Source organism: Echiichthys vipera (assembly GCF_963691815.1).
Source record: "Echiichthys vipera genome assembly, chromosome: 22".
Classification (NCBI taxonomy): Eukaryota; Metazoa; Chordata; class Actinopteri; order Perciformes; family Trachinidae; genus Echiichthys; species Echiichthys vipera.
This window is the reverse complement of record NC_139847.1, coordinates 9,817,005-9,840,401: the sequence shown is the minus strand read 5'-3', so window position 1 is coordinate 9,840,401 and position 23,397 is coordinate 9,817,005. Positions and strand designations below refer to the sequence as shown.

Sequence of the window (23,397 nt, the reverse complement as noted above, 5' to 3'; positions counted from 1 at the left end):
TTTTGGGACCTCCGCGTTGGCACAGTGGCAGGGGGCTCAGACATCAAACTTGATCCTCGCGCCCATTAACCTACACACATGCAAGCTGCAATTTTCATTGCAATTTTGACACATTTGCAACAACATACACTGTGTATGCCGTGTAGAACAAATTGTCTGCAGTTTGCTGCGGCAATCATTTGTGTTATATGATGTCACAACCGTTTGTGTTATGTGTGTAAGCAGTGTTCGCATCTGTCATCTAGCACCATACTGTGTTGGCCAATCACACTTGTGCAAAATACAATAGAAAACTTTTTATAGATAACAATTTTCAAGGCGCTTTCCAAAACTTTCCAAAAGTTTTCCCATCAATGCGGCCTGTTGCGTTGTTTACGCACAGTGCCGTTTCGGACTCAAGTCTGGATATCTTGGCCTCTGCTGCATCGATTTTAACCACTCTTTTTTAAATCTGTCTCTTCATAAGTCCTTAAACTTTATCGAAGTAAGTAAATCGCCAGAGTACCCCTTTAATGCCTTCATTTCTCCCTCAACTTCACTTGTTTCACAGAGTGCTCCCAGCCGCCATTCCACTACCGCCAGTTTGTTCTCTCTGTCTCACTTTCTCACTGTCACTCTCCTCTCGCTCTCTGTCTGCCGTGTCTGTCCGTCCGTCCTTGTGCCCAGGTTTTTTGAGTTGGCATGGTTCCTGTTTGTTTTCAGCCATTTTGGGGACTTGCAGTGCTCGTAACAAACTGCTTAAATGGCGTCCTCTTGCTTGCTTGCTCTCCCACTCTGTCTCACTCTGCCTCTCCCTCCCTCTCCCTATCGCTGGGCTTTGTGTATATAAAGTAGTGTGTGTGTGTGTGTTCATGAGTGTGTAGAGAGAGGGAAAGAAGGAACAACACTTCCAAATAAAAAGAAGATTGGATTCAGTGGAGGGGTGCAGAGGGGGAGATTCACTTGCTGAAAAAAAAGAGCAAAAACACTAAGAATCGTGTGTCAGAGGCAAAAACTAGAGGGAGAGAGGAGGGAGAGCAAGCAAGTTCGAGTGTGAGAATCGCTCCTGCCCTCTGTCTTCACACACTGCTGCCTGTATGTGTGTGTGTGTGTGCGCCGCCTCTCCCTGCGCTCACTCTCTCTCTCTCTCTCTCTCTCTCTCTCCCTCTCTCACACACACACACACTCAGACGTGCGCATACACAGACCAAGGGGGAGAGAGAGAGAGGGAGAGAGGGAGTGTGAGGGGAGAGAACACATCGCAGCAGAGATGCAGCAGGAGGTTTTCCGAGGTACGTTCTCTTGTATGCTTGCCTTCCTGAGAGACAGCCAGAGAGAATAAGAGGAAGAGAGGCTGATTTCTGTTGTTTTCCTGCTTGTTTTTTCTGCTTCACTCTGCTGCTGCTGCTGTGGCGCTGGTTGCTCCGCGCGTGAAGAGGAGGAAAAGGTTTTTATTTTACCGTGCGTGTGTTTGGGGCGTGAGTGTTGGTGGGTGTGTGCGTATTTATGCAGTGTGTGTTTGTGAACGCGTATTTATGTCTGTGTGTGTGTGCGTGCACGCCTGTGCCTGTGCCTGTTCTGTGTCTGTATGCGTGTGTGTGTGTGTGTGTGTGTGTGTGTGTGTGTGTGTGTGTGTCAGTAACAGGCCTAGTCTCCCTCATCCTCCCCTCTGTTGCTGGCGCACCACGCAGTTCTTTTTCAAGAGCGATGACTCGTTTTGTGATTGTGATGAAACTTTTAATTTATCGATGGCTCTTGCGTCTCTGTGATTCACCACAGACGGGGGTGAGGAGGGAGGCAACATCAGAACAGATATGAGCTTTGTTGTGGAGGTTTTAACATGGTGGGCCAATCCTGCTCATCAAGTTAATACCAACATCAGAGGAAGTGTTTTGGTTGGAAAAAAACTTGCACATAGGCGATGGTAAACATCTCTCGTTCCACCGCCTGGTTCTGTCTCTTATTTCGGTCATGGGCCGCCCTGTTTGTCCTCCATTTTACCAGCCTGTTGTTTTGCTGGAGGTTGTGTCTCGTAGAGCAGCAGAGGGCATATAAGTCACCAACCCAGTTGCCGTTGCCCGAAGCCTTACTTTTTTTTTTCTTCCTCCAAAACAACACAGCATCTGCTGCCAACTACTCCACATTCCTGGTTTACACAGATGCCAGGCCAAGCGCCTGTGCTCAATGTATGGAATATATGATCGACACTGACACCGGGGTTAGGAGGTCATAGGTCAGACAATAGGAAGTGTAGTTTCTTGTTGCTTTGTGGTGTCACACAGACGATGTTGTCCTTTTTATTGTGGTCATTTGTGTTCGGGCCACGCATCAGATAAATCACGTTTGCTGTATTTGTCTTTGGGCCTTTTTCTGCCCTGGGCGTAAAAGTGCTAACATGCAGATTGCATAACCGTGTCTGTTGGCGTTGTTTGATTATGCAGTGTTTTTATTTTTTTTATATGCCCCAAGCATAAAGGATGTGGACACATTCAGGAAGCTGGGGCAGCGCTTCATCTTCTCTAGCCTGCCATAGTTAAACTTGCAGTTTATGGTGACTGTTGCAACGTGCCACTCTGGCTCAGCCTCGCTAACACTCTCCTTGGTTGTTTGAGACTGAGAACTCCAAAGGGGCTTTCACACCATCTTCAACAGGGACTGTGCGTGAAATTGAAAATTATTTGGGGGAAATTACCTCAAAAAGGTCACCAGTTTAGTGTTACTGCTCTCCTGGGGTACTTTTTTTTTTTTTTTGGCCTTATTGTTTCCGAGTGCTTCTCGTGATTCTGTTGCAGCGAGAAGAATTATGGGAATTACTTGCTGGGCTGAGAACTAACCGAGCGTGGAGAGTATGGCGTTTTTAGACATGGGCAGGTTCGCTGGTGCGTGGAGCGGCATGCAAAAACACCACCATACGGCAGTTTACACGTGGGTAGGGGGAAGGAGAGGGGGGCACGCGGTCAGTCATGCTGAGGGGGATCTGAAAGACAAGGAAACCATGAAATGTGAACATAGACGAGACGTGTTTGAAGTTACCCCTACCTCCCCCGCTCCCGCCACCACTACCACCTCCGCTCAACCACTCCTCAAACCTTACCAACTTCCCTTCCCCGTTCCTCCTCCCTCCCTCTATCCCATCTGGCTGGCTCCACCACGCTCTCTTGGCCGGGGGGTTGTGGAGAGTTCAGTAGCTGTTCTTGCTAACGATGCCCCCCCCCCCCCCCCCACCCCATCCACCCACCCTCACATACACCCTCCTCTTCACAGACCAACTGCTGCTCCGATAGTTGGGCCCCTCTGGCTGCCCCTCGTTGGGGAGAAAGCCCAACTGACACCTTCCTCTTCCCACATGCTCCTCGCCGCTGGCTCACCGGCTGGAACACCGAGGCCCCCCGCATTCTGCCTCGCAGGCGATCCCCTTAACACACACGCACACACACACACACACACACACACACACACACACACACACACACACACACACACACACACACACACACACACACACACACACACACACACACACACACACACACACACACACACACACACACACACACCATTTCTATCAGTGATAATAACATTGCTTTCTAAGCTAACTGCTTAGATCTGTGAATGTGGTGTCACTGCTGATAAAAAGAAGTATGAAGGAGAACTACGTAAATTCTAGGCCAACTTCCTGGTTCAGCTTTGACTCGCAGTACTTCAGACACCAGTGTGCTATGTCAGGTAACTGTAGCTTTGTGAGCGCACAGGTTTCCTGAGCAGTAAGGGATTATTAGCAACTATTCAGGTGTGCTCACTGTCAGTTTCATCTCCAAATACAGTGATTTACATAATCTATAAACTCATTCACAACCTGTCGTCTGACCCCCACTGTGCCATTGCGTTGTTGTTGTGTTCCCAGCAAGTGAAAACATCTGGGGCTGAAAAAGCCTACACCGTAGGCTTCATTCAGCTCCCCTTTGCTCCATCCACGCTTGACCATTTTTGGATTAGCCGAGAGTCGGCAGCATCAGGCCCTGCCGAGTTGACTAAGGTCGGAGTCGCCCACATCGGGCTTTATTTTGGCTCTTCAGAAACCTACAGGTGATGTCACAGAGACTACGTAATTATTTTATCCAGTCTGTTGTTCATAGTTTGGTAAGTGCGATGGTGGGCAAAAGTATGAAAATAAGTCAATAATAAGCTGTAATCAACCAGAACTGTCCTTTAATGGTGAGAGTTCGATGAAAGCAGAGATGACTTGTTTTAGTTGTACTCTGTTACAGCTACAAATGTTAGCTGTTTACATTCCTATTGAAATGTCAAAGCAAATTAAGTGTTAAAACCGTATTAAAATATAACTTGCCGTGATCAGACTTTTAATCCTCAATTAAAAGTATTGGACCAAATAGCTTAAAACCGTTTATTTTGAAGCCAAATTTTCAGGTTTTAGTTTGAACTGAGTTAATATTAAAATACTACATTTTTGAAGAATTTCCTTTTTAAGATGGAAGATGGCAAATAACAACAAACAAAAACAAGCATGGTAATTAAATCCTAACAGTTATTGGTCTGTCAGGACAAGTACCAGTGTCAGTGTGGAATAAACAGATTGCTCAACGGCCTTGAGCTGACGAACCAGCCAAACTCCTCTGCAGACCTGCCTTATGTTATGCAAGGCCACTTCAGCATGATGACAATCCTGCTGCTAACTGACTGTTTAAACTCTGCAGGTTATTAACTAATGGTTTCCAAGGTCATCAAGGTCATCCATGTCAGATGCTAATGGCCAAATGCCAAAATCAAATAGTAAAACTTATGCTGTTTTGAATTGGTCCTAAAATTCAAACAGCACCATAATGTCCCCAAGTAGATTGTTTTTTAAGAGTTAAACTGCGCCGAGAGAGGTAGACCAATCTGCAAGATGTGCCTTTTCTAATGATTACAATTAAAAGAACAAAAAGCCAATAGTGTTTACTTCACATTTGTCATTTGACATGGAATACGGTTACCGGTTATCAGCGCGTGGCTAAAATGTTTCCCCCTGCTTATCAGTGGAGACTCTGACGCTATAAGAAAAGCCAGTGTTAGGTGTCATGTGATTTAGTATGTTTAAGTGAGCCTAATAAGTCATTTGCCCTGCACCAGCTGAGAACCCGGTGAAGCTATGCGGTTTTGTAGCGCCACAAGGGTAAATACATGAACACTTCATAGGCTGACCAACATGTTTGTTTGTGCAGAACATCCTGTTGCAGAGAGGTGTGGGAACAGGGTTGCTGTTTATTTTGATTTCGCTTTAGGGTCCTTGCCACATTCATGGTCACAGTTTTTGTTTGCGTGCTTGTTTGTGAGTTGTGCGTATCCCTTCATCTGTTTTTCTTCCTATCCTATATGTGTGTTCCTGTGCAGTGCATCTCTGTGCGTATGAGTAGACGTGTTACATTTAAAGCGCGTTAAAAGCTGCTTGTCACAGTCAGATGGCGTGTCGTGCAGGCTCTGCTTGTGCAGCGGCTGTGTGCGTCACAGGGAGATAAAAGGGAGAAAAAAAGCGAGGGGGCGTCATACGCATTTTCCTGTCCCCGGTGCAAGCATCAGATGAGATGGTGAAATTTTTAGCCTTAGAGCAGACTCTCAGTGTGTCCGCCCACTTGTAGCAGACTGACGCTTGCCATAAGGGATTTCCTGCACAACATCTATCGCTCAGCAAATGTGAGTGACAATGAAGGCCTGTTTCAATACAGAGCAACAAAATATGGCAAGCCCGGTGAGACGGGGCTGTGCATCCTTGATTTTCAGACATGAGCTGGTGTTGTTGTCCCCCGGGCATGTTCCACTGCTTCCACGTCATTAAAAGACTCCTGTTTTTCCTTTTCTTGACTATACTTCATTCCACCTGCACCCTCGGTCTCGGTGCCATGTTACACTCAGATTCACCTTTTTGATTTTGAATGTCATTTACAAGTCGGTCTGCGTTGAATTACTTTGTTTCCGCCTGCCTGTCTTGTCCATGGGCTTGTGTGAGTGCTGTGTACACATGCATGTTTGTTTGTGAGTGCATGTGCATGGTTGTATGTTTGTCTATGTGCTGGTTTTTTTTTTACGTGTCTGTGTGTGTGTGAGAGTGTTTGCCTGGGCTCCTGTCTGTCTGACAGTGCAGTGTGTCTGACTGTTCCTGTTTCAACCCCCCCACCCCACCCCTCCCTCCTCTTCCCCTCTGCCTCTCTGGCTCTTGCTCTCTCACTAACCCTCAGTCTCTTTCTCTCTCTCGCTCTCTCCCTTTTTCTATCACCCTTTCACTCTCCCTCATCCTCACCCTCTCTCTCTCTCTCTCTCTCTCTCTCTCTCTCTCTCTCCCTCCTCTTCCCTCTGCAATAACAGTGCTGACCTAGTTTCTGCCTGTTCAGGGCTGCCTGTGGAATTTTACAGCGGCCTGCCTTCCTGGCTGCTTTGCTGCTTGAAAACGCAGGCAGAAAAGCATGACTGAGGATTTTTTCTTCTCGTTGCAACATTATGGCCCTATACTGTCACCCCACCCCCCACCCCCCAACCTGAAGACCAAACTAAATGGACTCATCTTAAATAAGTAATAACAGCAAATTGCCTATCACTCGAGAATCTGAGCTATCTTATGTGCGGAGGATTTGTAGCGGGACTGCATCCGCCGCTGTAGCGGCCCGAATTAGAATGGAAATGAGAATAGCCTGTCGCTCATCTTCTTCTATGGCTTAGATGAGATTGTACCGGATGCAGAGGGTGGAAAAACACCCCTTTCTCTGTGCACATGCATGCAATCTCCCTCCCTTCTCCTCTTCCCCTCTTTCCTTCACAAATAAATGGTGAGAGTCATGCCCGGCAAACATTAGCCACTGCCAGGAATGGCTAACAAGGCTCTTGCTCAAATAGCAAGAGAGCGGGACTATTTTTATGTGCTTTCGGGCCATGGATCTAAGTCAACACTTTATTCTGAGGGAATCTTGATTAAAACTGAACGCCTTCCAATTAGGCAAAGGGAATGTTTTGTCACAGCCGAGAGAGATGGATCTCTGGAATGCCTTTCTGAAGGCTTTGGTTGTGGCACGCTGAAATCTAAACCAGCACCGCCGCAGATTCATTCCTTCCCCCTAACCCTCTCCCTCCTTTCTCCCTCCTTTCACTCACCATTCCTGGCTGAGTTGTCGGAGTTCAGCATTGCTGGGGCATTTAGTTTTCTTTTCCGTTTTTCAAAAGTGCTCCATTAACGTCATGACTGCTACTGCAAAAGCTTTGAATGTAATGTTTATTCTTTTGCTTCATGTGGATGTAAATGTAGGTGTTGTACATTTTTTTCCAAGTATGTTTTTAATGCTAATACGTATTTTCTGATTTATCTTTCAGATTTCGGGGGCTGGTCATGGTGTCCGGTGAGAAGGTGTGGGACCCCCTCCACGCGGGCCTTATTCAGTCACGTCTGAGTGAACAACACCTGGCTGCCGGGCTAACTCCCCTCTGCAACATCACACACAGCGCAACTAAGGACGCCACCTGCCACCAGAGTCGGCGGTTGTCACCTTTGTCTTCCCCGCCACTGTCATTAGTGGCCGTAGACATCCTTCGCCCAGTTCGGTGCTCCTCACCGTTACACCCACCTGTCAGTTTCTGCGGCTTAAGCGAGCTCGAAGGGCTACACAAGCCAGTCCACTGTCTTGGAGTGGCCTCTCAGCCTGAAGAGGAGGAGGAGGAGGAGGAAGGGGAAGCTGAGCATTTGGAGATGAAGGCTAAAAGGCATGGAGGCCGGGGAGAGGCCATGATGGAGGACAGGCTGGAGGACATGACTGATGGACCTAAAAATGCCAAAATCACCCTAAGCTTCCCGCTCAGTGCCGCCCCCCTCCCAGCCTCCCTGACATCTCCGAACCACTGTCGTAGCACCTCCTCGTCCTCCCCTTCCCCTCACCGACGGTGGCCATCCTCCAAGAACTCAGACGAGGGGTCACTGTGGAAACTGGATGCTACCATGGACGTAAAGCACAGGCCTTTTAAGCCCCCGAGGCACGACAGCTCTCCGTCCTCTTCACCTTCCTCCTCCTCATCTCCCATGACTGTTCATGCACTTAGTAGGAAGGATATCAAATCCCCGCCTCCTCTGAAGTGCTCCAAACTCAATCCAGAGACTCAGTTTCACAGGTCACCCCCGAGATCCTCCAGCGGGTCCTCGGGTGGCTGTTACGGCGGCGATGGATGGGAGGAGAGGCACAGGGTGGCCAACGGCACAGTCTCACCCTCTCAAACCGCCCAGATCCTCTTCAGTTTGGGAACGTCAGCTTATCAGAGAGGCGGGGATGCAGAGAGGAGAGAGAAAATAACAGGAAGACCAGCTGGGAAAGTGGGAAGCCCACACGGACCAAGTCTTCACCCACCCACCCTCCACCTCCCTCCCCCCTTACCGCCACCTCCTCCTCCCCCATCCGAGGGTCTAACCGCACCCCCTCACTCATCCTCCTATTCCCCCACCGACAGCCTGAAGCCCGAGCTGATCTGTGGGGTGTGTCATCGGCTTTTCAGCTCGGCCTCCTCCCTGACAGTCCACATGCGGCTGCATCGTGGCAGCCGCGCCCTCAGTTGCCGCTACTGTGGCAAAGTCTTCATCCACAGCAAGAGACTGCAATCCCACGAGGCCTCCTGCAGTTTGCCAGGCCTGCCCTCCAACAGCCTGGGCCCCCCCTCTCTCACTGTGCAGCCAAAGGAGGAGCCACTGGAGGAGGGTGAGGTGAGAGTGGAGGGGGGGGTGATCGTGGGACAATCAGATATGAGTAAGGCACGGCCGGGGAAGAAAGCGCGGAGCCTCCTGGCACGTATCCAAGCTGATGATGCAGCAGCCGCAGAGCTACTAGCGGGTGATGAGCACCATTTTGTGAAGGTGGTAGACGGCAATGTCATTTACTTCTGCTCCGTGTGTGAACGCTCCTACATGACGCTATCCAGCCTGAAGCGTCACTCTAACGTACACTCGTGGCGCCGCAAATACCCGTGCCATTTCTGTGACAAGGTCTTTGCCCTGGCCGAGTACCGCACAAAGCACGAGGTGTGGCACACAGGAGAGCGGCGCTACCAGTGCATCTTCTGCTGGGATGCCTTCGCCACCTACTACAATCTTAAAACACACCAGAAGACCATCCATGGGATTAATCCCAGCCTAATCTCCAGTGAAAAGACAGCAAACGGGGGTTATAAGCAGAAAGCGAACGCCCTCAAGCTCTACCGCCTTCTCCCCATGCGCTCTCAGAAGAGACCCTACAAGACTTACAGTGACAGTTTGCATAATGGCCTGGTCCTGCCACCAGCTGAAACACCTTCCCTCTCCCTGCCCGGCCTGGGCTGTACTCTGGACCCTGATGAACTACAGAGCCTCATCAGCGCAGCCCACCCTCAGAGTGTAAAGCCTGACCCAGATGACTTCCCTGATGGCTTCCCTGTTTCTGAACACAGCGACCTCTCCACACTGACACCCCTCCCCCAAACAGACATGTCCCAAGTTAGAAAACAAGAGAGTGAGGTCCAAGACGTAGAGCAGGGGAGAGGCAGTGGCAGCTTCAAAATGTCTAGTAGCAGCAAAACCAAAACTCCCAAGACTGGTAGAGGCACAGAAACAAGTATGCCTTCCGTGATAACATACGGCCATACAAAACCATCCGTCATAGTTCATGGGACAGCAGTGTCATCCTCCGTCATCGTGCATAGTAACCAGGTCACCTCTGGAAGTGAAAAAAGCCCAATGAGCAGCCCGTCCCCTGAAAACAGTCAGACTTCACACAAGGGCAGTCCTAGGCCGATTAAAAAGCAAAGGGATAGCGCAGAGAGCCACAGAAAGAGGTCAAGAGACAGTTCAGACGCCACAGAGGAGGGCTCGAGAAGAAGACACGACGCAGAGACAGGCAGATTATTTCACAAATCACGCAAATCCCACAGCAAGAGCGACATCTCGAAGCAGCTGTCAGCATGTGTAGGATCACAGGTCAAAGAGGCGGGGCCACTGTGCCAGATTACTGTACGTATCGGCGAGGAAGCCATAGTGAAGCGCAGCATTTCCGAGACAGACCTTAGGAGAGACAAGAGCCTTTCCCCTCCTAAAACCAAACGGAGTGAAACGTCTTCTGTAAGGGAAGCCAAGGAAACACGGCCGTCACACTCCCACCACCATCACAATAAACACCGCCTCCATCGCAGAGTCAGCCTGAAGGAAGAGGGCGATAAGCAAGGAGACTGTGAGGAGGAGGTCAGTAAAAAAAGCTCCAAATCCCCCGAAGAAGTGAGAGAGTACTACTTCCGTCGGGAGGTGCGTGACCAGGAGAGTGACAATGACACAGAGGATAATTTATGGCGGCCTTATTACTCCTACAAGCCTAAGAGAAAGGCCCAAGCACATCTACAGAGGGTCAAGAGCTGGCAGAGGAAACTCAAGTTCAAGCGCTCCATCCGGTTGAAGAGGAGGACAGAGAGGCTCAAAAACCATGTGAATAAAGAAACGGAGAAATCACAAGATGAGGAAGAGGACGAAAAGATAGAGGAGGCTGAAAAACTGTCAAAAGCTAACAGAGACAAGGGAGAGAGGAAAAAGACAGATAATCTCTCTGCCCCTTTAAAGGAGAAAAACAAAGACGCAGAAGAACAAGTTGAGGAGGCCCGTCATGAGGTCTCCACTCCTCTGCACTCTCCAAAGCCTCCTCTGTCTACCTCAGGGGCTCATACTGGAATAAAGAGGCGGCCCTGGACTAACGGGAACGCAGCCGAGTGCGGTACGTGCGGCCGCTGGTTCTCAAGCCCCAGGAAGAGAGACAAACACGAGCTGAGCCATCTGCTGGAGTTTGTATGCCTCTTCTGTCGAGCCACTTTCCCCTCAAGGGATAAGTTGGAAGACCACCAGAGAGCCCAGCATCCCAGGCCCACTGAGGCTCCCTACGTACCTCAAAAAGAGGCACTCGACGATCAAGATGATGGGGTCGGGGTTAAAGCTGTGCCAGAGATTGCAAAATACGACGAAGAAAAAGGGGGGCTAGTAGGCTCGGTAGGGAGTAATTCTAGTCCAAGTCGCCTAAGCAGGAGAGCATTATCACGACACACCTGTCCACAGTGTCATAAGGTGTGCAAGACATCTTCAGCACTAACTCGCCATATCCGACGCCATGAGTTAAGCAGTTCCCCAGAGAGAGAGAGGGAAGATAAAGAGTCAGAGCCAAAAACAACAGAGACGGTTGTCAACGCCGTTAGCAGAGACCCAGAGACCGAAAAAGACCAGGCCCCCAGTGCGCTCTCTGTTTCAGTTATCAGCTATTCAACACCAGACCCGCCCAGCAGTGGCGAGTGTTTGGCATCACAGCAGCATGACGACCATCTCAGTGAACTGACGAATCAACATCAGACGCCAGAGTCCAGAGACAGACGTGAATTAACAGAGCTTACACATCCCGCTCTAGAGAGAGAGCCCAGTCTACCAGTTTCAGACCCTCCATTAGAAAGCCCTGTTAACCTTACACCCTCTAAATTCACGCCCGCCACACCCTCCACTCTCCAGAGTGTGCTGGTCATGAACGGACCTGAATGTCTGGACTATCGCACCCCAAGCAAAAAGCACCTCGACATTCAGATCCACAGAATACCCAGCCCCGCGCACATCCTGGCATCCGCCAACACCTCTCCAAATGTGCCCATGACGTCACAGACCAGAATAACCACTGCTGCTCCTCCTGTTTCCATGACAACAGCTCTCAGCTCTGAGGGGGGATTCATGAAACGGGATGGGGTCATTATGGACAGAGAGAGGCAGGGTGGGAGTGGCATATTTCATGTACACGTAGGTTATGAGGAACCGTCTCGGGTCCAAGATCTCAGAGTTCAGTCCCTGTCCAGGAGTCCCTCTCCCGATGAAGCACAAGACCTGACCATGTCCTCAATTCTAGCTAGGGAGAGGGAGATAGAGAGGCAAAGAGTGACAGAGAGAGAGCTGGAGAGACAGAGAGAAAGGGAGCGGGACCAAGAAATGGTGAAAGAGAGAGAAAAAGAGATAGAGAGGGCCCATCACATAAGTAGAGTTGCACAAGCCCCACTGGACCAGATTTCTCTGTTGGTCCCTAAAGAGGAGCCCTTGAGCCCTGTGCAGTCTCCCCAGCATATCCCCACTCAAACCACTATGAATGGATCCTCCTCACACAGGCACACTCCTAAGTCCCCCTGCCGGTCCCCCTCTACTATTGGCCTCCTAGCTCCAGCCAACCGCCAGGTTCGCTCCAGTTCACAAGGACTTGACAGGCTTACACTGCCCTCTGGAGCAGCTGGTGCTTGTGACCGCCCTTCCGCCCACGCTCTGCTTCTCCCCCGAGCACCCCAACCACCTGAGCCGGAGCCCCACCACGATGCTGTTTCTTCCAGAGATTCCCAGCATGGGAGCCTCACTCCAGTGGGCTACCATGCCCAGAATTATCCCCTACCCCTTGTTGTGCCAGACTGCTATGGCTCTGGTAAGAAGCAGGAGGAAAACCTGGTCATGTCCTCCTATCCTGCTGGAGCTCTTCCCTTTGGCCCACTGGGCAAAATCATGGTCCCTAATGGCGGGGACCTGGCTAAGCTGCCATTTTATCCGGACCCTTACCAGCTGCTCTATGGGCCCCAGCTGCTGGCCTACCCCTATAACCTGGCAGCTCTTCCTGTGGCTCTGAATATGATGGGCCCTGGGGGGGACAAGGTGGAGCCGCTGCCTTTCCTCCCTGCCATCTTCAACTACGCAGCCACTGCTGGGCCCTACATGGGCGCAGCCCCTCATTCACTTGTGGCAAATCCCAGCCTCTACAGCAGCGGCGGCGGCGGCAGCAGCAGCAAGAAGCAACGAGACAGCAGCAGCGGCAAACCGTAGGACACAGAAGCACTATAAGGAATATATTTCAACGGGGACGGCCTGACCTGTTTATGATGGGAGCGGGAGGGGTGCATGCTCACTGGGTCACTGAGTACACTTGCACAGTACCCCTGCCTCTCTTTTATTCAGTAGAGATCAGAGCTAGGCATTAAATCGGGAGGAGGCTGAAGAGAGGAGAAGGAGCAAAGAAACGGGGAGAGGGGCCGATATTATAGTGACGTATCATTCCTCCCCTCTCTCTGCTCCTGCTCACCGTTTCTCCGCGTCTCTCCTGTCTTGCTGTAGTGTGTCGTAGTTCTAGAGCTTGATTAATCTTCTTCTCTGACTCATTATATTATCTATAAGAATAAGAACTGCTAACAGGGTGTGTGTCGTGCGAAAAATTAGTTCAGTCCGCTTCCCTTTATAGTCACCGCATAACAAGGATAAACGCTCTTCAGGGAAAGCTTGTACGGGCGAAGGAGAAGGGAGACAGAACAGTCCCTACTGTTGAAGGCGGAGCATTAAGCAACCTCGAATCTTGTGTATGAGCGAATGAGATCACAGGTGTATCTGATGTTTTGAATAGTACATGAAAGTTATATACGAGCATGTACGTGCACATGTATGTAGGGGTTTGTGCATGCAGAGGTGGGCTGAGGTATCACTGCGTACGTGTGAAAGTGTGTGTGTTTGCGAGTGTATGTGCGTGAATGGCTAGATCATTCTGTGTGAGACTCGCACAGCATCCTCACTCTAGTTGGAATAGCTGCTGTGGGTGAATATGTAGAAGTGCATTTAGGAGTGATTCCCTTATATCCAAATCATTAAGTCAATGCTACGGCTGGATACAAGTCTATGACAATGACAGATCATCTGAGCTTCTAATGTCTCAACTGACCCGGCGACTTTGTGGCCAGATGGCACTGTAGGCTCAGAATAGCATTCACCATAGTTTATACCTTATGTGCACAAAATAGAGAAGTAGTGGTCACTTAAAGGGGACACTTGTAGCTGCTTTGGATATGTAGCTGGCCACTGGGTAAGAATTAAAGGCTGGTAGAGCATTGCACTTCCGTTTTTCATCTCATTTCCTTCCCAAAAAAAACAACAAAAAAAAAGGAAAAGAATAAAAACCAGTCAGCCTTCATCTTGTGTAGCTTTTTCCTCTTTGATTGGAAGAGGGAAAGGCTCCATTTCCTAAGTCAGGAAGAAGAAAGTGACAGCAAGGAAGGAAGGAAGGAAAAAGAAAAATGGATTCAGGTTATTGAGTTATTTCGGGATTTGGAAAAGAAATACACGGGCACAAAACTGTTGGACTGTGAGTCAGAAGGCCCCACAGAAATGACTTTTGGGGACAAAAAAAAAACAAGCAAACGTCCTGCTCCCCGATCGAGGGGGGTGTTGGAAATAGACTTACCTATTTCCCCTCCTGCCCTGTGTCATTTACTAAGAGGTAGGAAAAAGGCTGAGCTTAGCAGCCAAAGTGGTGGCCGAAACTCCCCAGGTGCCCTCCTTGGGGGCCTTTTTGTTACGTGTAATGTTATCTCTATATGTTTGTTCTGTTAAACTATGTTGTTGTTTATGTTGTTTAGCCCTCTTATCAGATGGAAATGGCTTCAGTGAAAAGGGGGAGTAAACTTCAAAATATGAATGTAAATTTAGTCATGAGGTTAATGAAGTACAGCTGCATTAATGGTAGAGTTGGTTTCAGTTCCTTTTTTTGTTTCCGTTTTGACACAAATAACCTGTTAAAGAACCGTATAACGTCTGGTATGCATATATACAGTAGTCCTAGGAACATGTCAGTAAACTTGGGTTCTGTATCCACAAAGCATGAGCAACACTTGCTTCCTAACCGTTTATATCCTCAGCAAATCTGGCATCGTGCGCACAGCTTTTGTTTCCATTTCCTTTGATATTTTCTGGCCTTTTTTCTGGTCTTTCATCTCTCTTAATATTTTGTTTTCATTATTATTGATTACAGGGAGCAGTTTGTGGCGATTCCACAAAACTTAGCTGCCAAATTTACGTCTCACAGTCACTGTTTAGGATCTGTTCCCTCTGCCCTCAAGCATTCACTCGCACACTGCACCTCCTCTGAATGAAGGATATTTCAGTGTGTGTGCGCGTGTGTGATGGCACCTTTTTGGTTCAGGCAGGAGTGTTAAAACACATCGTGACCAAGTGCAGGGGCGCACAAGCATCCCCTTGGGTGTGGTTACAAGCCTTTTGCGTGCGGGTGTACGTGTTTTGTGTACGAGAGTGAGTGACTGCGCGAATATGAATATGAAAAACCAAAATAAAAACGCCTGAGCAGCAAACCCCTTGGCAGTATACGGGCCGCCTGTTGTTCTCTTCTTCTTTTTTGTTCTTTGACACTTTTCTGTGGGTTAGTTTCAGTGTAAAAAAGCCTTGCTGTCTCCAATACACTATCTTAAGCCATTCCTTTAGATGGACATGTTTGTGTTTTTTGGACCATTTCTTATGCCATAGTTTGCCATCATGGTTATCATACAGACCAAAAGCATGCAAATCGACGTATTGTAGTGACTGGACTGGAATCTGGTGGTAATATACAACTATTTACTGTATGTTTTAGTTTAAATGAATGTGCCTCTGCTTTGATATTTAAATAATTCTCTATAGTAAGAAGTGGATCTGCCAGATTTCAACTGTTAAGGTGCCTTGTTATGGCATAAGAAATTGAAATAGCAAATGGAGGTTTTCTTGAGAAGCGACGGTATGATTTGGAGATAGACTTCATGGCTTTGTTTGCTATGAAGCTGTTCATAGACGTAGGGGTGCGGCTAAACTGTTTTTGGTATCGTGTACATGTCTAGGGTAATACTGTGCCATATAGAGCCCACGAAAATATGTTAATGTTATTTTTAAAAGATGTTTTAATGTTGCCTGATGACTTTGTCTTTAGATTTGATACAAAGGCTTGTAGCCACAGCTCTCCCAAAGTCTGTAGTCTCCGTTTTTCCGACATTCTTCCTGTTCTCTCTCTCTCTCTCTCTCTCTCTCTCTCTCTCGCTCTCTTCCCCTTGTTTCTGTCTCCCTTTCTTTCTCTTTGCTGCAATCAAACAAAATAAAGTATTAACCTGATGACCCAATGAAATCAACTCTAGTCTGGACTCATGTTTTTGTCTTTTTTTAAAAACCTTGTCTCTATTAATCTTTACAAGTTGATTCTTAATATGAACCATGTGCTCAATGTTGGCGGATGCCTGTTTTCACATTGTTTGATCCTCCCTGTGTATTCTCCAGTGAAATGTACAAATGTAAATTTGTGACAGCAGAAAAAAAAAAACGGGTCATCCTTTGCACTTATTTTAAGCACACGGTTCATCCGTTGATACTTTGCCACTGTGCATTTGGCGTTAATTTAATGTTTTCTGTTTCCAGTCCTGTATCTTTGGAAAGTCATTCCCAGATGTTTTTCTTTTAACCCCAGCGCACATTTACATTTATTCATATATTTTTTTAAATATCGACATATAACACACTATGTCCTGATGGTTTGTTGCTGGCATTTAAACCTGAGGCTGATTACAGCTTCAGCCAGGGACCTGATCGTTGAACGAGCACTTTCCCACCAGTGACACTGGTTTGAACAGAAACAGTCGACTTTGAGACTCACTCATCTTTGCCCTCTCAAAATATAATATCAGAGATGAATTTAAAACTAAATATGAGTGAAATAGTTTCTGAAATTGAATACATTTATCAAAAGAAGTGGGGAAAAATTGCATTCATGGCCTCGGGGATGGTTGGGATTTAAAGGTAAAGTGCTCTCTTGTCAATAATAAACTCATTTTTTTAGCACAGCAAAGCATTTGTTTACCTCTGGCTTTTTTACATTTTGACCTGTCATTGCAGGAAAAGCACATGTTGTTCACTCATAACATTAAAGGCCCTTTTCCCACTGGACAAAAAAAAAAATCAACTAACATCTTTTGTCTTTTGTGGGAAAGGTTCCAATCAGCATTCATTCCCAGGACAAATGATTTTGGAGTAATCAAAAAAAGTAAAAAAATAAAATAAAAAGTATTCATCGGCTTGAGCATGACTCCCAGGTGGAAGTAGTCATTTTCGCCCCCTTTTTCTGGTGTGACGCTATGCTCCCTCAGTAACATCTGCTACTTTTTTTGTCATCTAAGCCACAAACTCTGTCTGTCTCCGCCCAAACAGCGCTGCAGGACATCGATCCAAATTAGTCAGCACCCAAAGAGAGACTGAAGAAGATCTAAAAGGCAAAGTAACCACAGGAACATTCTCACTAGCCTCCATGCTGCTTTCTGCTGATTACTAACCCCGCATACTCGCCTGCTGGTAATGAGAAAGGAGTCTTTTGCCTATTTTAAGCAGCTCTTCCCATGTTTAAAGAACCTGCATAAACCTGACACGCTAATTTTAGTAGGAAAGAAAGGGTATTTCAATGCCTCTGTTCTATTCAAACACATCAGAGAGCTATGATAACGGAGCAGCATGCACAATAGTAGGGCACTAAAACTTACCCAGCTAAATGGAATGCAGCCATCGTTAATGTTATTGCTTGCACCTGTGCTTCTCCTACTGAGACTTCAAGATGCACAATGACGTGTCAAGACCCTTGAGTGCACACATGAGATTATGTTCTTGTGTGATTTGACATTTCAGATTAACTTTAAACAGCTGATAAAACAGATTGTTTACCCATTGTTTCTCTCTCTCTTTCTCTGCGTGTGTGTGTGTGTGTGTTTTCACTGTTACCAGTATTTCAGTTATCACAGCCTTCCTGGAAGGGGACTGTATCACAGGAATCAAGCCAGCAGAAGTGAGAGAGAGAGAGAGAAAAAAAAGAGGTTTGGGACTTGGAGCACAGATCCTCTCTCATCTCTCTCCTCTCCACGCTGCAACACGCAGTGAGTCATAAGTCAGCCGTGGTGAATCAAGGTTCCTGTGTAATGAGTAAACACATCAGTTGTCTGGTAAAGGTCACTCACCCGGCCAGCAGTGTCCACTCTCTATGAATCATCACAAAGGCAGGAGATTTACAGACTGAGGGAAGTTCACACTTTTTCTTATATTCTAACAGTTTGTGACACTTTTCTGCCTTTAACTCTACACTTTTCCTTTTTCGCTATCCTCTCTTTACCTGCTGCCCGCTCTGTGCCCCTTTGGTCCACTTAAAGACTCACTACTGGGGATCGATGGCATTGTTTACCCTCTGGACCCCTGGACAGTGTGCGAGTGCACACACACCCACTTTCACATACTGTTGAAGAGTCTCTGCTCCTCGTCCTGCCACTGACACCGCTACCTTGAAGTCAGCAGACCACCCAAGGGCTAAGGAGACTGCACTGGGAGGCCTGGGTGGGTGAATGCACTGAAGGATGGCCGTGTTTTGGAAAGCGATGGCAGGTGGACTGCTGCTCATTTTGAGCCTCACTTTTCTGGTGTGGGGTGTTGAGGGGCAGGGGAACGGACGGGATAAGGTATGTTCACATGTAAAACCATTATTATAAAGCACTGGTATGTGTGTTTGATGTGTTCAAATACTAGTCTAAAGAGCATGTGTACCTATTGGCCTTTTTGAAAAATGAAAGGAACCCATTTGAAAAGAGCGGCAATCCTCATTTAAATGTGGTGTATAAATGATCTATGTGCATTTTGTACTGTGCTTTAAATTTCTAAGCATTAATGGTTCCTGTGATATGTTAATTTGTTCATTTGTACTTACTGTAAAAGTCACACAGTCCAGAAACAGTTGGAAATATCTGTCCAGGACCCCTCAGGCAATTAAAATATATATTTATTGTAATGTTTTTACCTTTTTTTAAAAAAATTATAATTTTTTTCTGGGTTTTTGAAATATTGAGGATAATGTGCATTATAAAAGCGTGATTTGAACCATTAAAAAAACAAATGTATGGAGTCATACTGTATGCAGTTCAGATGTCAGTTGAAGAGGGGTATCCCGGCATGCCCTAATCATAATTTATTTAGACTTAGGACTTTGGGACTTAGGTTTGTGGGTGGACAAGTCAGTGACATAGCGACAACACCATCAGCTGTTATCACCCCATTAAGTGTCATGATAGCTTTTATATTGTCACTGACTTGACATTGATGTGGCATTACCACTTGCAGTTCCCTTATTTAAAGATAATTAAGTTTTAAAGTTTGATTAAAAACTCAATCAACATTACTTTAATATGGTTTTAATCACTAACCTAACAAGATGTGTGACATCAAACTACATAGGGAGGGTTTAATGAATGTAAGCTGTGTCAGTAAAAAAGAGCAGAAGTAATGATTTCATGTTAAATGAGTACCTTATGTCTTCCAGAAAGAAGTATCAGGCGGGGCTACCCTCTACCTCGGCCAGGACAGAGACATCTGGAGGCCACTGATCCACACGAAAATAAAACTCAGTGAGATTAGAAGGTAGTTACGTCAGCAGGGGCAAACCACCGCAACGTGAAGGCTGCACGTCTACTCACTGAACATCTGTAGTCAAGGAGACAAAAATGTCAATGTTGAGATTCAAAGAGCAGCCCTAGAAAAATGAATCAAATGTGCAGAATCATCTGCTTTATCTTCTGTGGACCAGCATTTCCATGATGTCAATAGTGTTTTCTTTTCTGTCCAAATCTGTTTCTGCAGTATCAAGTCATCCTTTCAGTTACGGACATTTGACCCGGAAGGTGCCATTTTCTACGGTGACACCAAAGACGGGGACGACTGGTTTGTTTTGTCCCTGAAAGACGGCATCCCCCTGATGCAGATCAGCAGAGAAGACACCCTCATCAGCGTGGCCGGTGGCCCCAAAGTCAATGACGGACAGTGGCACACAGTGAGTTTCCAGTGTGGTTTGATTTTTTTTTTATTTATGGGATTAAGCGACAGTGTGAAGGAATAACAGTTATCAGAAACAAGTTATTTTGCTCTGGAAGCAAGTGAAATTTTCCTATCTTTTTTTATTATAAAGCAGGTTGAGGTGTTTTTATAAATACCTTTAAAGTATCAAAACGCTCAATCTACAGAGAAATGCACACAGTCTGTATTCAGAAACTGTGCCTTTAAACGAGCCGTCAGGGCTTCTGTACAGTTGTGATGTCACAACTATATTATATAAAGGTAGAAAGTGCTGCTACAGTCATTCCCCCTCTGCAATGACAGTGCAGGGAGCGCAGATGTGGAAGACCCATAAACGCTGACCAATCAGAGCAGACTGGGCTTTTTCAGGAGGGGGTCTTAAAGAGACAGGAGCTAAAACGGAGCGTTTCAGACAGAGGGTAAATACAGGTGTATTCAGACAGACAGAATAAGAAAAATAATGTGTTTTTGAACATTAAAGCATCTAAACATGTTCTAGTAGTAAATACAAGTATGAACATGAAAATGAACATAATATGGGACCTTTAAAATAGAATAATACAGTATACTGTAAATTTACTGTATAGTTTGTTGCAAAGCAGTAACTTTAAGTCTGAATTCTTCTTGTGCTCCTGGTGTCACCAAGCTGGAGGTGAGCAACCAAGATAATTTTGTGATTCTGGAGGTGGACGGCTCCAGTAAGCTGGTGGTGGGCATGCAGTCCAGACAGAAGAATCTCCTCTCCGGAGATCTCCGACTGGCCGTTGGCGGGATCCTGATCAACAAGGAAAAGATGATTATTCAGGTACAGTAGAAGTGCAAAGTGGAAACTTTACAATTATATTTTTCATACATCATTTTGTTATTATTTGGTCCACTTTTCATCAACCTGCTTCACCTCCAGTAGGCAACATACTTCTGCTCCATAAGACAATTTACTACATTTCGCTTTCGACTTTCAACAACAACCACAAACATGAACTTGTCATGACGTTTTCTCAAGTAGCAAACAAGAAGTCTTACAGGCACGCTGGATAAAATCATAACTGAGGTTGCATATCAACAGATCCATTGCCACGACAACGGAGCAAACTCTGAAAACCGTGTGATTCAATTTAAAGCTCTGTAAAAAAGGTAGTTAGTGGACCTTGAGTTGGGATTAATTCTCATCAGACACAGCACATGCCTGGTGTTTAAAAGTATTCTGGTTACTCTTCTGTGGCTGCTTTGCATTCTGGTGTATTGAGGCTTTTATCAGCCTCTCTACCTCTTTTGTTTTGGCTATCTCTGTTCATAAATCCAGCACAAAATTATGAGTCTAAAAATAAGCATTCAACACCAGAAAAAAACACTTTTCTCTTGGTATTGTTCACTGTATTGTAGCTGCAACATGATTTAGTGTGAATGAAACAGACCTACTACCATAAAATGGGCTATAAATCCCAGTTTGTTTAGTTCTTAACCAGTGCATATTGTTTTGTTGAAGCACCCTGTAACAGGATTCTGACTATGTGCCCTGAAAAATCACCATAAATAATCAAGAATGCTAAACATTTCTGGCCCAATCACATGTTCCCGCTCTTTTGCTCACTGTTTGTCCTGCAGTTTCATTCTACTAAAATGCACTGCTGCGTTCTTTGCTGTAGTTTCAGCCGCAGATGGACGGCTGTGTGCGGGAAGGCAGCTGGCTAAACCTCAGCGTCCCCTGGGAGGCGGACGTGGAGGAGCTGTCGCCCTGCTATCAAAACGTCCAACCTGGCAGCTACTTCCCTGGCACTGGATTGGCCGTTTTCAACACCTCAGGTGGAAACGCTGTGCCTGATTTATACAAGATATGCTAAGTGCTAACACGCTTTCCAGCTGGCCTGGATAATGCATTCTTGCATGACGTGGCATCTTGGGTAGCAATATACTTTTATTTATTATCTGCTGCATTCAGATTCTATTCATTTTGTGTTTGCAGTTTTCCCCATTGAGGCAGATCATGGGCTCAAGACTGAACTGTGGGGAGATTTCAGTAAGATGGATGGGACCATTTTGAGCATCAAGGCTCCTGGACAAGAGCTGATGTTCGCTTTAGTGGCCAATAATAACACAAAGGTATGTCCATAAATCAGACCTGACTTTGCTCTCTGTTTAAGACTGCATAAGACACTGTAAAGGGTGGCTTACATGAACATTTGCGTCATGTAATCCCCATCACACACACACACACACACACACACACACACACACTCACACAAATGCAGACACAGATTGCAAACCACTATGAATTCATCCACAGTTATGTTAAGTTATGTCTTCCGTCTCTACCTTGAATTTGCAGGAGGTCAAACTGACTTTCGGCGAAGAAACAATCAGTATGAAAGACACTTTGAAGAGACTGGCGATAACTTTTCAGACAGATTTACTGCAAGTGCTTCAAGATGAAGATGAATCAAAGACTTCTACATTACTTACCAGACCAGTGAGCCACCCTGGTTATTTGACCACATGGAGAGAGGGTCGTTTCGCCGTTGGAGGTCTCCTAGGTGAGATTTAACAGCGATTACGTGCAGCGTGTACAGTGAGCTACAGTCTTTCTTCACATTTATGATCCTGGATTAATGTTCAGAAAGAGGAATTTGATTTGCGGACAGGGTTTATAGAGAAAAAGCACACAATAAAAGACATTAATGACAAAATAAATGAGATTGAAGGCACAAGAAAACAACCAGTTACAATAAAAATATATATATCCATAAAGATAAATGATTGGTAATGCCAGACAAAGAGCGCGGTCTGACAAGGTGACTTGTGTTTTCTCCTTCTTTTTCAGGTGAGGTTGAGGATGATGTTGGCTCCCAGTTCTTGACAGGCTGTCTGGAAAAGATCCAGGTCCAAGGGAGGGATTTGGACCTGGATTTAGCTGTCAAACACATGTCAATCTCCTCTCACAGCTGCCCTGCATAGACCATGCACGTATGGACTATGTGGACCTTGATGCGTTTGTAAAGTGAAAATGTGTCTACTAATAGTTATTCTTGTAATCAAATGTGAAATTTGTACCAATTAACCTCTAAAATGTACAGCATTTACAATAAGAATATGTAAACAACATTATTTAATTCAATAGGTCCAAATATTCCTCCCATTAGCCCCATTTTAACAGAATATTCTGAATAATCTGAGAAATGAGAGTGGCTTTATGACCTTGGTTTATTTCTAAATAAAATATGACTCTCTTTAATATGTCTTTCTATAAATTTCAATTTTATTGTTGCACTTAAGGCAAAATAAAGGCTGAGAGGGCTTTTGGGAGATTTTAACACTGTGATAAAACACTAATGTTTAATGGATATACTGAGAGACAGAGATTTAAGACATGGTTTTTGCTCCCTCTAGTGGATTATTAGAGATAATGTGAGTCACACCATCCCCTCTGTGTATGACGTCAACCAAACAAAACAACACGAGTCACGTATTTTAAATCATGATTATCATCCAAGAAAAAATGGTTTTAAGCAATAAGCATAAATGTCACACTGCCAAAGTCTGAGGTTCTTTTTCCTGTTCATTAAGTAAAGCTCATCTCGTCATCATCCGCTTATCCGGGGTCGGGTAAAAAAAAAAATATATATATATATATAATTTTTATATGTTTAAATGTTTACCTCTTTAGCTAAAATTCAAGGAACGTCAAAGGCATTATTATTATTAATAGT

The 23,397-nt window shown here is 46.0% G+C and overlaps 2 protein-coding genes across 3 annotated transcripts; both read left to right on the top strand.

Moving 5' to 3' along the window:
• The first annotated feature begins 1,142 nt into the window (after positions 1 to 1,142).
• zbtb4 (zinc finger and BTB domain containing 4) lies at positions 1,143 to 16,077 on the top strand. Of its 2 annotated transcripts, none has more exons than XM_083936831.1 (2): positions 1,143 to 1,271; positions 7,336 to 16,077. In XM_083936831.1, exon 2 carries the CDS (start codon positions 7,352 to 7,354, stop codon positions 12,842 to 12,844), a length of 5,493 nt encoding a protein of 1,830 aa, XP_083792957.1. In that variant the 5' UTR covers positions 1,143 to 1,271; positions 7,336 to 7,351; the 3' UTR covers positions 12,845 to 16,077. The 2 variants fall into 2 exon arrangements, with proteins under 2 accessions (XP_083792957.1, XP_083792958.1); XM_083936832.1 differs by lacking the exon at positions 1,143 to 1,271 and adding an exon at positions 1,288 to 1,426.
• Positions 16,078 to 17,456: 1,379 nt separating this feature from the next.
• On the top strand, positions 17,457 to 22,980 carry shbg (sex hormone-binding globulin). The gene is made up of 8 exons (XM_083937496.1): positions 17,457 to 18,309; positions 19,164 to 19,261; positions 19,481 to 19,670; positions 20,340 to 20,498; positions 21,340 to 21,496; positions 21,657 to 21,793; positions 22,020 to 22,224; positions 22,512 to 22,980. The coding sequence occupies exons 1-8, from the start codon at positions 18,208 to 18,210 to the stop codon at positions 22,643 to 22,645; spliced, it is 1,182 nt and encodes a 393-aa protein (XP_083793622.1). The 5' UTR covers positions 17,457 to 18,207; the 3' UTR covers positions 22,646 to 22,980.
• The last annotated feature ends 417 nt before the right edge of the window (positions 22,981 to 23,397 follow it).

Bases quoted from the DNA above. Each gene is read 5' to 3' on its own strand.
- zbtb4 (XM_083936831.1), top strand. From the start codon at position 7,352: ATGGTGTCCGGTGAGAAGGTGTGGGACCCCCTCCACGCGGGCCTTATT.
- shbg (XM_083937496.1), top strand. From the start codon at position 18,208: ATGGCCGTGTTTTGGAAAGCGATGGCAGGTGGACTGCTGCTCATTTTG. The intron at 19,262-19,480 runs GTAGTTACGTCA...CTGTTTCTGCAG, and splicing joins AAACTCAGTGAGATTAGAAG to TATCAAGTCATCCTTTCAGT. The intron at 21,497-21,656 runs GTGGAAACGCTG...TTGTGTTTGCAG, and splicing joins GGCCGTTTTCAACACCTCAG to TTTTCCCCATTGAGGCAGAT.